The sequence below is a fragment of the Montipora capricornis genome, chromosome 8 (assembly GCF_036669925.1).
Source record: "Montipora capricornis isolate CH-2021 chromosome 8, ASM3666992v2, whole genome shotgun sequence".
NCBI classification, from domain to species: Eukaryota; Metazoa; Cnidaria; class Anthozoa; order Scleractinia; family Acroporidae; genus Montipora; species Montipora capricornis.
In genome coordinates this window covers 41,078,718-41,093,717 of record NC_090890.1, presented here as the reverse complement: position 1 = coordinate 41,093,717, position 15,000 = coordinate 41,078,718, and the positions used below count along the sequence as shown (strand labels likewise).

Here is a 15,000-nt window from a genome sequence, read left to right as displayed (position 1 = left end):
TGGCTTGCTAGAGTTTTCGCGCGCTTGGCGTCGGCTGCAAAAGGAAACTAAGGATCACGGTTGGCTCATCTAACTGACTGCCTCTATTGTGATTGGCCAAATTTGCAGGACCTTACCTTCAAAACTGGATGAGGGATTCCTAACATATCACATAGCTTGTTTCGAATGACGCGAAGTCCTTCAACATTTGCGTCCCTAAAATACCATGGAAAGTAAATTGCGAATTCATGATAAATTAAGAGTGCGAATGCATGACTATCACAGGGAAAAGATGTTTAAGTTTATTTTAACGCCCTGTTTTTCTTAGTCTTACAATTCAAAGAATATACGAATGTCTCACCAGGACGTTTCGCTCAGTATTGCCAACACGTCATCTAAGTTCTCTGCGGGGACGATATCATCGTACGTCAATGCCGCCGAATAAAGCTGATCAGCGGCTGTCTTTCGAACCTGTGAAAACAAAAAAGATTGAGGAGATTTTTTTTATCACTTTCCAACGTAAATCTCGCAAGCATCAGAGATTTACTCCAGTGATTTTGGCGACGGAATCTTTCTGGAAATTCCTATAATTATTGTTGGCAATATGGGCTGTAAAAACCATACAAAGAATTTTCTCCTGGTAGAATTGATAATTTCGGTAGAAACACTTTTAGATGTATTGTGTTATACCGCAACATAAATCAGTGTCTTTGAATCGCCAAAGTAAGTGGAGACAATAGGGCCGTTTATACGTCAGAAAATAAGCCGCGGCTTACTCTGGCCGCGGCGTACATAATACGCGAAAGGAACTATTTATACGAGTATAACCTCCCAGGTTAGGATAAGCCGCGGCTTGAGAAAGCCGTGAACGTAGATTTTGGTACCATTTATACGGGGTGTTCGCGTCTTATGTAAGCCGCGGCCAGAGTAAACCGCGGCTTATTTTCTCTCGTATAAACGCCCCTAATAATATCAACTAGAACTGATCTACATCTCATTGATAGTGCCATATTCTCCTCATACACACTCTTAGTTTTCTCGTTGTCGTTTGATCTGGTTGAAGTTATTCAGTTCCAGTTCTGCATCTAAGACCTACCTGTGGGTATTTATGGCAGAGGAAAATGGAAAGTTGTTGGAAAGACTTTGTTCTTGTTACCCCAGGAAACTGTAATAGTCCGCAGAACCTTAAAAAAATTGAGGAAGAGGATGACCAAAGAAAGTAAAACCGGGAAAAGAAAAGAGGAGAGCGATACAAAAATCATTAAAGATGTCTCCAATGTGGCTGGCAGGCATTGAGCTGAAAAGTTAAAATGCCTCTTGGTTAACTGAACAACGACCCTGCAAAACTTTGGAGCATAAAAGGGTTGTCCTTACACGTTAACACTGGTTATCAGCTTCCCAGCGCAACCAAGTTTGAAGATCTCATTCTTGGTCAGGTTTAACACACTTTGAGGAAACGGATGGCTAGGAGAGAAAAAAAAAACGTTCGTATCATCATCATTATCCTCACAACGACTACAATTAATATTTGCTTTTTGCTTGAATAGTAGTTTTAAGCGCCTGGCACAAAGTACAGTACATCATATCGCAGAAAATTACATGGCATAAATATGAAGCAATTTTGTTTCAGCCACCTTGCTCTTCGACAAACGACCTCAAGAATCACGTGTTGTAGTTCTGCATCACTGAATGAACCATTCGCGTTATAACCTACTTTTCATCATCCGCGAACAACTCGAAGCATCCGTTTGAAAACAGCATATCCAACATCTTGAACAAAGGAACTATTATTCTGTGATAAAACGAACAAACGGATAAATTGGTACCGAAGACGTTCTAAACCAAACCAAAACGCACAAAATCGAACTTGCCTGTCATTCTTCTGGTTTGCCTGGTAAATTTCCAAAAGCGTTTCCGCAAAAGCGTTCAAATCCTTTTCACTGAAATGACAAGAGGTCAAAAGGAAGGGCGCATGATTCCTTAACAAGCGAAGGTGCAAGATTTCACAACACAGTTGAAAATATCAAGAATAATTTTTAACTACCTGTTGTTAATGGTTTTCATGAAACCAAGCAATGAAGCATACGAATGTCGAACCTGAAAAAGGAAAATATGAGAGCCTTTTGAAGTTTTACGGGGAAATCTGGAATTAACCGCAAGGGAAAAATTATGATAGTAAGAGAGATGAAACTTCCCATCTACTGCAACGGTAAACTTGGGGGTAAAATTTCTTTTTTCCAAAACTCAATCATGATGAAATATTTTATTTTTGCCTTTTTGCCACAGTCATCAACCAAGTACTGAAAAGGGAGAAGCAATTAAAAGCAGCAGCCTAACGCTACACAGGGCTGATCTCTCTGCTCTTGCAATTCTAATGTGTTCGTCTTAGTAAAATACTTCCCTGATTATAATCTTCGCTTTAATTTGCACTTCAAAAAAATAAATAAATAAATAAATAATAATAATAATGATAGAGATATGTTCACCCACCAACGACTCGGTCAAACCACCAACGCTAACCGTTAAACCAAGAAGAACGGGTCGCCGGTAGGATGACAAGGCCAAAAGCTTGGTGATTCGAGGGAAGCAGTCTGCAGGTGCACTCCAGTTCATCTCTGAACAATCATTTCTACAGTAAAGCAGAGAGGAAAGCATGTATTTGGCACTTTTTCGCAATCAGGGCGATCTGAAGCCAAATCAAATCGAACCATGCGAAAACAGCAGCCTATTACATGCACAGGATGTCGTAGCTTTAATGTAAATAATTTTCAGAAGAGATTTCTGTTCAAATAACAAGAAAAATGGCATGCAGACGCCCCTCCATGATATTCAGTTATAGGGGAGAGATATATAGCTAGGGCAGCCGTCAATAGGCTGACGCTTACTTGACTGCGTTTTGGAAATACATGGGACATAATCGGCAGAGGGAATCACCTCATAACAAGGAAATAAGTGTTCAACCACTGCCAATCATCACATACCTTGGGAAAATCTCAAGAAGCTCTCTGTAGTGTGGTATATGAGGAACAGAAGGGCTGAAAAATAACGACAAGAAACTGCGTGTTGAAGAGATGAAGGGATTTGTGAGAATACAACACAAAATGTCCAAAACACACCATGATCATTTGGTGAGCAATGAGCTCGTCTGGCCTTTTGTTATCGGTCTGAACTACTGACCTGTCCATGTATAGAAGTCTAAGGAATATTTCGCCAGCGTGGGCTCTTGTGCGATCAATTTTCTCGGAAGCTTGCTGTGCAAGACACTGCATTACTCTTTGAACGCTGAGAAAGTAAAGCAAAAAGTTAAGAATTGTTATAGTATCCACATGCATGATTGAATAGAGATTAAAACCCGCTTTACACTGGCACAAAAATCTGGCACTGCACTCTGAAACCTTGGTACCACACCTATGTTTTTTCGAGTACGGCAAGGTAAATTTTCGTGTGTAAACAGGAGGCATATTAGACACCCGTGCCAGAAATTATAGGGGTGCCCAGCACATCTCTGGAGGGGTGCTCGGTTCTTCAAGTGTTGGTACCGAGCCAAATTTTGTGCGTGTGTAGAAGGGGTTTTAGCGCAATGCGTTCACGACAAACGATTTGTACATTTATAACCATAAGAAGTAAGACTTTAAGGTTTTAAATTTAGCTATTTTTTAACCGTATTGTTTATGAATGGAATAGTTTACCTAATAATATTAGAAAATCAAATAGTATTGCAACTTTTAAAAGGAAGGTTTAAGTTTTATTAAGAAACTTCAACTTTTATATTGTTTATATTTTTCTTACATCGTAGCTAGTGGGGGAATCCTTAGTATGGCGCACTGATTAGTGCTGTTGGCTGTCTCCTTCTCCGCAACTTTTCTTTATGGTAGTGATTAATTTAATTTATTATCTATTTGTAATTTAGTGGAGTGAATCTGTAAATATATTAAAACGGCAAACGTCAGGATGAAAAACTTTCTTACCTGTTAGCTATCAAGTAACTTCTCGAAAGAAAAAGACAGTAGAATAAAAGAATTTTCTCGATTTGAGGACAAACAGCAGCCTATCGTTTGCCGTTTGGAGACCTTAAGATTGAGGATTTCCTGTAAAACCGCAAACCGCGAACGAAGGCCAGCCGTTTTCAGTTCGGAGTTCGCCGTATGTGAATAGTCCGGCCTTAAGATTCAGGTTTATTTTTTACAACGAAACGCGTGCATCGATCACGACGCCATGTTTGTTTATGAAGATTCATGGGTTCAAGGACGTGTGGTTGGTAATTCTTGTAATCTCACAACTGAATCAAACTAATTTCATTCATCGAGATAGCTTGCTTGTAATCTCGCAATCTGATTGGCTAAATTGCCGTTGTCGATAAGAGTCTAGATAACGCTCTCGCGTCATGTTCGGGTCACTTTGTCACGCAATGTAATAGCCAATCAGGAACGCTCATTTTGGGGAAAAAACCAATCATATTGCGAGAAAGTTATAGACAACGCTTGCTCTTTCTTTGTGTCATGATTTTGGTCACGCTCTGAAATAAACACTTTCTTTGGCGTTGAACATTGTGGTAAAAAACAAATCGAAAGTGGTTCAGCGTTGTCTGTACTCTTATCGACAACTACGTTGGTCAAAACAGATATCGTTGTCGATAGGAGTACAGACAACGCTGAACCACTTTCGATTTGCTTCCTCTGAGGAAAGTAAACTTTCATGTCAATACGCAGCTTTAATGGTTTAAAACTAGCGAAACCCTTTGTCGTTATTCACTTACCGATAGACAGGGTTCTTACTGTTGAAAAGTGAACCTCAAATGAGACGGCAAAATCGGAGTCACGAGACTTTTAGGCGTTGCTGTTTGCGGTAAACAAGCGAAAACGTCAAACTTAAGGTCCCTTTTAGCATCACGTCAACGGGACACGCGCACGGCAAAAGTGACCACGTGACAATGATTTTCCCGCCATTTTTAGCGTTTGCCGTTTGCCGCCTGCCATTTCTGCGTGAAAGTTGGCATTTTCAAGTTTGCCGTATAAGTATGTGGAATTTTTTCTCGTTTCTCTTCTACACAACAAGTTGCTTGTGGAAAAAAAAAGAATTCCAAAACCATTTTCGGTAAGTCAAACAACGGAAAATTAGTTTTCAAGGTAAAAGATTGTTCATAACTGACTCCTTATCGCAATTTTCTTTATGAACTCACGTTGACTCACAGAAAGTCCTGATCAACATTCGCAAAATTGGTCAGGTAAGGATTTTCATTTTACATACCGTCTTTTTCTACAAGCAATGTTTAAAAAGACTAAATACTCGAGATTAACAGAGTCCATTCAGAGTTGGCGTGGATGGTTCGAAGCTAAAGTCACAAGCAACCTCGTTCTCAGTGTCTCTTTGTCGATGAAGAGAGAGAGAGAGAGACAATGGAGGCCCTGGGAACGAGGTTGCTGTCACAAGCTTCACTCCATTTTACGTGAAACGTGGAATCACTGGAATGGCAAGCCCGGCCACGTTTGCCCTTCCTCGTTAACGTGATGCTTAATATTTCTAACGCAATGCTGTATATCTTCCAGTTGTATGCTCACGGTCTCCTCCCAGTCAAAAACCGATTTTTTTCATGTTGTTGTGCCGAATACGGCAAAGAAATGCGTGCCGCACATGAAGCCGGACTATTATTGCTCTTCTAACCTATAATAACTACTCTTACTCCGTCGCTGTAATATCAATAAGAACCGAGAATATATCAGGAGAACATAAAAACGGAACAGAAAAAAAATTTATTGAAGAGACGCGAAGAAAGTGAGCAAAGCAGTGAAGATTATTCCGAGTTTGCAATCGAACGTATTTAAGAAACTGCACAACATTGACTCACATATCGGGTGGAAGGAGCGACGGGTCGTTTTGTACAACAAAGCAAGTCAGAGTTTCAAGTCCACTCATGCTGGCCTCTCGAACCCTACCAACAACAAACAACAAATCGAATTAACTGTCAAATAGCAATACTAAAGACTTCTCAGAGATCGTCTCTTGCCCCCCTCTTCCCGCCCCCGCCCCTACCCTCTCAGTAAGGTAACAATACAAAATCGGGTCTGCTATTGCCTTTGAACGGCGGAGCACGTGGCGCGAGATTTCAGTTTTAGCGAATCACCACGCGTAGCGATGCACAACCAAAGCCATTGCCAAGTTCCTTTTGCGGACACTCAATTGAAAACCGCTCTATTACCAAAGAAGTTTCAAAGCGAAGTTAACTACCAAAACAGTACTTGAAGCTATTTCTAGAATTAAACGACTTACCAAGCTCCTACATCACCTCTGCTATCGATAGTGTAATCGTTCAAGGCGGCGATATTAGCTTCATACAAAACACGAAGACTGCTTTCTGTTACGACATCCTCGTCGTCACCAGTCTTACTCAGTCCCACAGTACAAGCGATTCTGAAATGTTCACATGCAAGAAGAGTCGTAAGGCCAAATAAAAAACCAATGCCTTTTGTATTTGTGGAAAATAAAAGTGCGAGATTAGGGAAAATTAGGGCAATTTAAACAATCTGAAAGAGTTCGACAATTCTTTTATCGCTTATCACTGACTTTGATTTTCTGTTCGATCAAACCTATGACTTCAGTGATTGACCTGGCAAGAGCTTTCAGGGCATCCCTCCGAGATTCAGCGAATTTACCAGGATCATTTGATATCTGCGTGGTTGCGATTAAACCTGAAAATACCTACAACAAAAACAAATTGTTAAACTACTATCCGCGTTCACGTCAACAGTTCAGGTGAAATTTGTAAGTACTGATAAAACGAGGAAAACAGACAGCACAAAAGTACTAAAATACATGACTACCGTTTTCACAAGTTCTGGAAATAAACTGTTCCTTGCGGAGGAAAAACGAGTAGGATATCTCACCGTTTTTAATCTTGACACCAGCAAAAATCTGGGTAAAGACCCTAAGGCTTGAGAAAAACCAACTCTAAAAAAAGATATATGAAATCGTTATGATAAAAAAAACTATGTCCGGCATCCTTTTCACTCGGGTCCGTTGTATCTGGCTTCACGCTGATGTGGTTACCCTGTCGTATTCATATACGACAAAGCTAATAAAATAAAATTGGATAAGCAATTTAAAAGTGCAACACCCACCTTGAAAATTCTGAGGGGCTCTTCAACTTTTCCACATAATTTATAATAATTTTGTCTGAAATTAAATGAGATGGAAAAAAATAAAATGAAGTAATTTCTTATAAAAACGTCCGATATAAAATGATAACGTTCCGACCGTTGTGCGGGTTATTTTTTAAAGTCCGAGTTCAACTTCATAAAACTCACATATATACAAATTTGAAACAATAAAAGGCTAAAATATTTGCTCAAGAATCCAGTGACAGTAAGGTTCAAGAATACAACAATAAAGCGCGTGTTAAAGTTGAGAAAAGGGGACGGGTGATTGAAGGTTTAATCTCAAAGTCGTTTTTCTGAGTTTTAATGTGTTTCGTAATCCTCTAAATTCAATAGTCACATACCTTGTATTCCATCGATTGGTGTACCGTCCTTTTTGACATAATACTGCTGACATAAAGCACTAAGCGCTCTCACCGCACTTTCCTAAAATACGAAGGGCAAAACAGCTCTTAAAAACTTATTTTTGCCTTAAGAGCAGATACTGATAACGCAATCCAATGGTTCTTTACCTGTATGTCTGGTTCAGTGTGTGCCAGATTGTCGTCAATGGTAGTCTGAAATATATCTACCAAAAGCAAACAAAAATAGTGCTACACATATATTTTGCTACACATTTGAACGTCTCGTTCCCATGCAGGGTTTTTCATCTCCCTCTGGAAGAATAGATGACAAGAGCTTGGGAACGAGGACCTATCTAAACATCACTGAGAGGATTCCATAACACGCTCTGCCTTTGTCGCAGTGTATTGTTCGGCAAGGAATTTTGCCTTAAGTCTCTCTTCAACATGTTGTATAAACGAGTACCAACAGGAGCTCATTTTCGGGGATAGCCGTGCGACTGACTAGCAATTCGCTTGCCGTCCCGGAAGTGGGAATGGGATGATCAGGTGCACGTGGATGCCTCATGCTAATTAATAAGAGCAGATTAATTCGTAGTCTCCCTTCAACCAAATAAACTAACGAGTAACTTTTCGTTTGATCTGTGATCCGTCCTCGGGCCTGGGAGGGAGGAAGATAAAGTTTTAAATAGGCGATTAGAGAAAGATCGTCTACCTTAAGGTGGCTCAAAGCAGTTTCAACAAATTGGAGGTAATATCTCATTAGAAGGATTAACTCTACAACACTGTTTAGCGCAACTGCAATGTCATGGTACCAAATCAAACACCAAAACAAGATGCATTTACTAATGTGGCGTAATAGGTTACCAAGGCAACAAAAGAAACATGTAAATACTCCCAATATTTTGGATTTAAACGCTTTTTATGCCAATAACGAACTCGGTGGCCCCACATTTTTATTGCTGGAGAGTGGTTAGCTGGCTCAGACAAAGCTCCCTGCAAAGTTAAAAAAATTCTCTGCAGCGGATTCATAGACACCTTCACAATTAGAAAACTTTAAGGCTCTAAATCCACTCCAGATAATTTTTTCAAACTTTGCAGAGTTTGCAGAGTGCTGAAAGTGTTGAGATTGGTTTGAGTCTCCTTATTGCTTAAGTGACTGCATAAAATTGCATTCTGCCATGAGGTATATCTTTGACTCGTTCGTTTCTTCGCAGTAATTCTTACCGACGATCTGATCGCCATTCCATGGTAGTTTCGATATCGATACCTTTTGTATCAGGTGGCAAACTAGAATGGCAGAAAAAGTAAAGAGAAGCTGAATGACGAGATTTAACGAAGAGAAAAATGCGTATTAATAAAGCAAGCATCCTGATTTACCTGCTCGACGCATATACTCGCCACCAAGCCCTCTAAAATATAAAAAGATGACAATTAACAACATTTTAAAAGGCATCGCCAGAAAACCTTTCTCATCTCAGTGACAGCAAATCTCATACGACATATATATATATATATAGGACACTCTTTGTTTAGTGAGCATCATACACACTCCACTCCCAGCACAGATGAAATAATCCAGACTGAAATGGACGCGCTCAAAAATGGATAGATAATGCCGATGGCACCCAAAAGGCCTCAGCCGTCTTAGCTACGTGGACATTTCGGGGGCAAATGTTGGGAAAGAAAAATAACGTAAGGTATATCAAGTAACAATACCTGAAACGCTTGGCTGCCGTTAACTGAACAGAAAAAAAACGGGAAAGGATGTTAGATCGTTTTTATCTCATTAGATATTTGTTGTGCAGTATCGCGAAATATTTTTACGGCACTTTGCGGGATTTTGACCAGCACGTGGGGCGAGTCATAATACTGACGCTATACTCACGGTAAAACATCTAATACGCGATTTATTAACTTCTACTGCAAACAAAGAATTAAAGCAAAAAAGCTTTTATTCGGGAACGTGCGACAGGTTTTACAACAAACGCACGACGTGGGAGTCAGGCTGGATTGGTGGTCATCAATCGTGCCTCCCACCTCTGTGATCGGGTTCAACTCGTACGTGGGCTGAGTTTCAGTCGATCTCAATCTGACTCCGAGGGTTTTTCTCCGGGTACTCCGGTTCTCCTCCCCTCCTCAAAATCAACTCCCGGCCTATTCCATCAGGCTGTGGTGCTGTGCTCCGAGGTCATACGTGGGTCGTGTTCAGGGGCCGAGCGCCTAGCCGGCTGCACAACACCTTCGGTCCGTCCAGGTCAGGTCAGATATTTAAAAATGGCCAACAGTACAAAAAAACTAAATGTAAAATAGCCTTTCTTTCCAATAACTGCCAGAGTTGGTATAAATCATTGTATTATCAAGACTATGGCCACGAATAACTGAGTGATATAAAGAGGGAATCGTTCTACAAACTGCGTCCAAGTAAAAACAATAAACATAAATGATTATTCTGTAAACTACAATATTAGAGGCATTCAATATGCAACGAAATCTATTTTACCTGTGGAACAATGTGTTTCAAAATATCTAAACATTCTTCGTCGATTACTTCAGTCACAGATCTACAAAAAGAATCACATTGATGAAGTTAAAGGAAAAACGAATAAGAGCGAACTAAGATCAAAACACAGCCAGTGTGAAAGTTCAAACAGATGAAAATCAAAATAAGCCCTCTACTTTGCATTTTCCTCAGCCCAAATATGAAGAGCATGAACTACTTCAGCGCAGCCCAGAATGTTTCCATGCCGTGTGTTGAGGTAAATGCTGTTTGTTTGTGACAACATCTTGGGTAAAACTACAATTGAAACCAAAACTGTGACATTAATATTAAAGATGCATGAAGAACAAATTGCTTAACAATAATAGTTAACTGTGAGTGAGTGCCAAACGCATTAAGTGGAAAGGAACTAGGCCGGGGACTGAACAAGGCAAGACACGTGCTCTGACTACTGTGTGATTCCCGCACTCCAACAAAAATCATAGCTGCCTCTCTCCAACCATGCATTTCGTGCTTTCAAGCTGGTTTAAATCAATTCAATTGATTTATCGCCGGCGGAGTTAAGGTCCGCCCATGTCTAATGCAAATGCCATTTTTTTGAAAATTCTATTGGTACCTGTTTTGGCCAAGTAATCTGGATCGGTTGGTGTTAAGTTGTGCAATGCCTGAGACGCAAGCTCTCGGATGTTTCTGACAAAAATAAATCATAAACTGAATAAGAATGAAGCGTTGCAAACCCTCAAAAGCAAATGCAAAAAATGGCAAGGGAACTGATTTGTAGGTGGGGAGAAAATTCAGCTTAAGAATGTCGCTTTGCAAAGCTGCGGGCTTATGAGGATAAAATGGAAGTCCAGCAAACGGAAGATAAGGTTAGTGACAATGCGAGAGCCTTCAGCGAAAATGTCAAACGCGCTTCCTTGAGTCACTCCTTACAATGTGGATAGCTGCATATTTGCTTCAAGAGGTGAAATTTAATTACAATACTGACCCGTCCCAGTGCTGTAACCTAACATGACATAAATTGTCAATAAGGGCTCGTGTATACTCCGCAAATTGAGCTATTGCCACGCTGAAACAAATAGGAAGTCAAAAGTATTAGTGGCAAAATGTTAGCGAGGATTTTTTTCGTAAGCGACGTTCCAGGGATGAATTAAATTACTGATTGAATCAAATCAAAAATGGGCTGGCTGAATGTGACCGTGGACCTGGGGGCCCATTACTCGAAAGTACCGAAACTTTACGGGCCATTTTCGGGTGTCACAATTCCCTTTGTATCTCAAGTACGGAGAAGATTTAAGTCGTCAAACTTCACAGTTATTTTTCTTTCTCTTACCTTGAAAACACGTTAAAAGATTGGCTTTCCAAAACAAGCGGTTAGCAGTTTTACAAATTGCTTTTCGCGACTTTCGAGAAACGGGCCCCAGGAGAAAGAAAAGCTCCGGAGAGACTTTATAATCGCCTTATTCAGCGTTTGTTTTCGCCTCAATTTTCGTTCGGTTAAAAGACGGAAAATATCTACGAAGCTATTTCATTGCAAATTATTTCTTGCTACGCAGAAGTCATGGGACTTGGCGTAAATTGCAATATTTCAATGAAACATCGTACCTAACACTGAGATATGTATTTGCTCGGTTTCCAACTGCATAATAATCTGCCAATGTAAGGATGTCAATACCGTGAGGAAAAGTTCCCTGTAAAAGCAAATGATATACATTGTATGACAGTTAACCATGCGAGTTGTACACCATGAAAATACTAATCATGCACATCGTCTGCATTTGAAGAATAACGGGCAAAACTGGTAGAACTGCAGTTGAAGATGGGGAAGGATGTGGGGAGTGGAAACGGAGGGGGTGGGGGGAGAGGGGGAAAGGGAGGAAAAGGAGTGGGGACAGAAGACAGCTGGGGACAGGGGAGGGGGAGGTAGATGTGGAAGGAGACGGTTATGGAGCCAGTCAGTCGGCCAGCAGAGTGGACAGAACCGCGAAAGAGAAGGCGAGCGTGTCAATGAACAAAAGAACAAGCGAGCCAGTAAGCGAAAAAAAAAAAAACAAACAACAACAAAGAAACAAAAAAAGCTGGAAGGAACAAATGAATGAGGGAAAGAAACGCGAACTATGCAACGAACGCACTAATGAAGGAACGAAAGAGCAAACGAACAAATGGCAAATGAGAACAAAAACTAATAGTGTGCACTAGCACTAACCTGCCTTCCCACGTTTTCTTGAAAAGCAGCCTGTGTGAGACAACAGATCTCGATCACATATCACCCCAAAAAGACACTCAGAACACATCAAAGAAGCTAGAGTGGTTACCGCGCGGTTATCAGTCAAATGCGCCCCTCAACGACATTTTTTTCCTATTTCGAGACTGAGTAAAATTTAGGTGGACGTCAATCAAATGTTTCCCTGACAATAGTCTTGTTCTCTTGGTGGCAGTTGAATTCGTTATGGAAACATGATTTGATTGACTGATAACCGCTGTAACCGTTAAAAACTTACGGAAGCTCCCCGCCTGCAGTTCACTTCGCGATCAAATAAGGCAGCAGTTACAAGGGAACTGTGAAGAAAAATATTTTTGGAATAATGCGTGTGATAGGATAGAATATAGCGCTAACCTAACTCTTTTTACATGATTGGTTATCCCTACCCCCTCCCCCTCCACACTTCCCTCCACCGGCTTTATAGGTGGATAGATGCCACAAAAGTTGTTATCCTACTGCTGATTTCAACGTTAAACAGCTATACAACAACTAACCAAATTAAAGAAAACGTCTGCAGAAGAACAAGCTTCAATACCGGAGGGTTCGTTTGGGAAACCAACATGGCAGCAGTTTCTTTTTTTGGCGGTATCTTCATGGTCACCGTGACGTCATTTGAAAATACTCCATACCCACCCCAAGATCGAGTTAGTTTTCTCTTTGAACAAAGCCCGTAAAATGAGGAAATTGGATTCAAAATGCAAACTATCAACCTCGGGATGGGTTAACAAATAACACAAACTTAATTTCACAAAACGTCAGAAAATACAGCAAACTTAGTTATATAGTAGAGTTTAAAGAAAAATAATGCCACTGTTACAATCTCAAATTTCGATGTCTGAAAAACAGGTGTGGAGACAAAGAACAATAGGTGTGAAAAAGATCTCTCTAAAAATAATCTCCATTCTCAGAAAGTAAATAACTATACAGCAATAATTCAAAAACCATGGCTGCTATTCATCTTGTGTGTTTATCAGCTCAGTTTGAAATAAATAGAAGGAGCCTGAAATGAAGCTGGGAAAATCTATAAGCTTCTATATATAGCACATATAAAGCGATCCCCTGCAAGACTTTTATTACACGTATGACTTGTACTGATAAAAGTGAATCAAATAGTATGTACCTGGCTATTTCATGCACATGTGGTTGAATTTCTTTGGGATCATATGCCCGAGCAAAGGACCAACAAACATAACATGCACCATCTCTAACGTGACTGCCTGTCAAGTTACAACAAACAGTGATTTAATCAGGAAAAATTTGTACTAATGCTCCTAAACAACAACCTGGAAAAAATTATGATTGAAACAAAAAAGGTCTTCAACTCACCAACACTATGTGAACCCCTCAGCTCATCATAAGACAATGCTTTAATTACCGCAGGAACAACTACACAAAAAGGAAAACAAGGTATGTTGTAAAGGAAAATGCAAACACAATACTGCAGCTGTGACCAAATTGAACACAACAGTTAGGTGCGAGTTATCATGTTAAATTCTATCTCCACCTACAAACCCTGAAAAGTGTCTGCATGCTGTGGCCTATGCATCAGTGTGGTCACCACTCCTGCAGTGACGTACCAATAAATGACAAGATATTAATCGTTGGTCTCTATTTCTTTCCTGCACATGTTTTTACTGTGTACAACACGGTTGGTGAAGAAAAATAGAATGACCTACTGCACTTTCTGGACAGATTCCTAACATTTACCTTTTTATCATGGCTGTATATTATATTGATGACTTATGTCTATGACAAACCTTCAGGAAGCCTGTGAGGCAGCAATAATCCTCTTCGGCCAAGTTCTGCAAGAGCTAAACACCCTAAAAAAAGACGAATTTATACACTTTAAATTAACAACTGGTTCACGCTTCAGCACATACATACCGAGTTAAATTTGGAGAATACAAACGCAGAAAAGGGCATTTGCTGATGGTACAGCCAAGAAAACATTTAGCTTCTAACCCTCCCCCGCCACCAACCCCCCCCCCCCCCCTAAGGTCATGCCCCTCAATATACAGAAGATGCAAAAATTGGATATGTTTCTCAATAAGAAAAGGAAAACTGTTAAGAATTAGCAACTAACCTCCATGCCAACTAGAATCTGATTCCCTGAAACTGAAAAACAAATGTTGACTATAAAATTCAAATGACAAAGTAGTGCTTTGATGATAGCTGAGGCCCCCCTCCCCCCCCCCCCCCCCCCCCCCCTTTGTAAGCCTTTTTTTTAAAGCAAACAACCTACAATATTCAGGTGGCAAAAACGCTATAATCTGGTGACCACCCTCTGTTTGACACAGTGTGACCCCCCCCCCCCCCCCCCTCCCCCTTATGAAAATCCTGGCTATGCCCATGGACAATGAGAGCAAACGCGATGCAACGATGTACAAATAAAGCGATATCAATTGAGTGCCATAAACCCACAAAAGTACGGTATGCATATGTTGGCAAATCACAAACATACAAGGCAATCATGATAAAAAGAAAATACTTGAAGCCAGTGACGAGGCGAAAATGCATGCAAGCAAGTCACAACTGCTTTTGCTTTTAACCTTTGGCTCAAACTGTGGCACACGATTTTTAAGTCAATCACAATGTGTGGCAACGCCAAACCAAATTAAACAACAAATTTCTTTCAAAACTCAATTACCATACTGTCACACCAAGCAGTTACCTTCACATGAGCTATAAAATCTCACCTAAAAAGCTCCAACACATTTTCCACAATTTGATCAGCTAATTCTTGTGGAAGCCTGCCAGTTATTCGAC

At 40.3% G+C, this 15,000-nt stretch overlaps 1 protein-coding gene across 2 annotated transcripts in view; it reads right to left on the bottom strand.

Annotated features, from left to right (window-relative positions):
* LOC138059904 (tubulin-specific chaperone D-like) overlaps positions 1-15,000 on the bottom strand; it is a 27,177-nt gene that overhangs the window by 1,498 nt on the left and 10,679 nt on the right. For both annotated transcript variants that reach the window (XM_068905558.1, XM_068905557.1), the window contains exons 16-47: positions 14,931-15,000; positions 14,318-14,349; positions 13,992-14,054; positions 13,561-13,620; positions 13,355-13,451; positions 12,473-12,530; positions 12,178-12,207; positions 11,577-11,662; positions 10,960-11,040; positions 10,588-10,661; positions 10,151-10,268; positions 9,975-10,035; positions 9,191-9,213; positions 8,852-8,883; positions 8,699-8,761; positions 7,643-7,698; positions 7,475-7,556; positions 7,095-7,149; positions 6,861-6,924; positions 6,584-6,675; positions 6,247-6,387; positions 5,825-5,908; positions 3,157-3,261; positions 2,961-3,014; positions 2,470-2,608; positions 2,024-2,076; positions 1,851-1,919; positions 1,694-1,771; positions 1,354-1,443; positions 1,076-1,163; positions 341-450; positions 117-195 (exon numbers count right to left, since the gene is read on the bottom strand). The exon at positions 14,931-15,000 is cut by the window's right edge and continues 5 nt beyond it. In XM_068905558.1, the coding sequence (XP_068761659.1) occupies positions 117-195; positions 341-450; positions 1,076-1,163; positions 1,354-1,443; positions 1,694-1,771; positions 1,851-1,919; positions 2,024-2,076; positions 2,470-2,608; positions 2,961-3,014; positions 3,157-3,261; positions 5,825-5,908; positions 6,247-6,387; positions 6,584-6,675; positions 6,861-6,924; positions 7,095-7,149; positions 7,475-7,556; positions 7,643-7,698; positions 8,699-8,761; positions 8,852-8,883; positions 9,191-9,213; positions 9,975-10,035; positions 10,151-10,268; positions 10,588-10,661; positions 10,960-11,040; positions 11,577-11,662; positions 12,178-12,207; positions 12,473-12,530; positions 13,355-13,451; positions 13,561-13,620; positions 13,992-14,054; positions 14,318-14,349; positions 14,931-15,000 (2,387 nt within the window). The remainder of the gene's footprint in view (positions 1-116; positions 196-340; positions 451-1,075; positions 1,164-1,353; positions 1,444-1,693; positions 1,772-1,850; positions 1,920-2,023; positions 2,077-2,469; positions 2,609-2,960; positions 3,015-3,156; positions 3,262-5,824; positions 5,909-6,246; positions 6,388-6,583; positions 6,676-6,860; positions 6,925-7,094; positions 7,150-7,474; positions 7,557-7,642; positions 7,699-8,698; positions 8,762-8,851; positions 8,884-9,190; positions 9,214-9,974; positions 10,036-10,150; positions 10,269-10,587; positions 10,662-10,959; positions 11,041-11,576; positions 11,663-12,177; positions 12,208-12,472; positions 12,531-13,354; positions 13,452-13,560; positions 13,621-13,991; positions 14,055-14,317; positions 14,350-14,930) is intronic.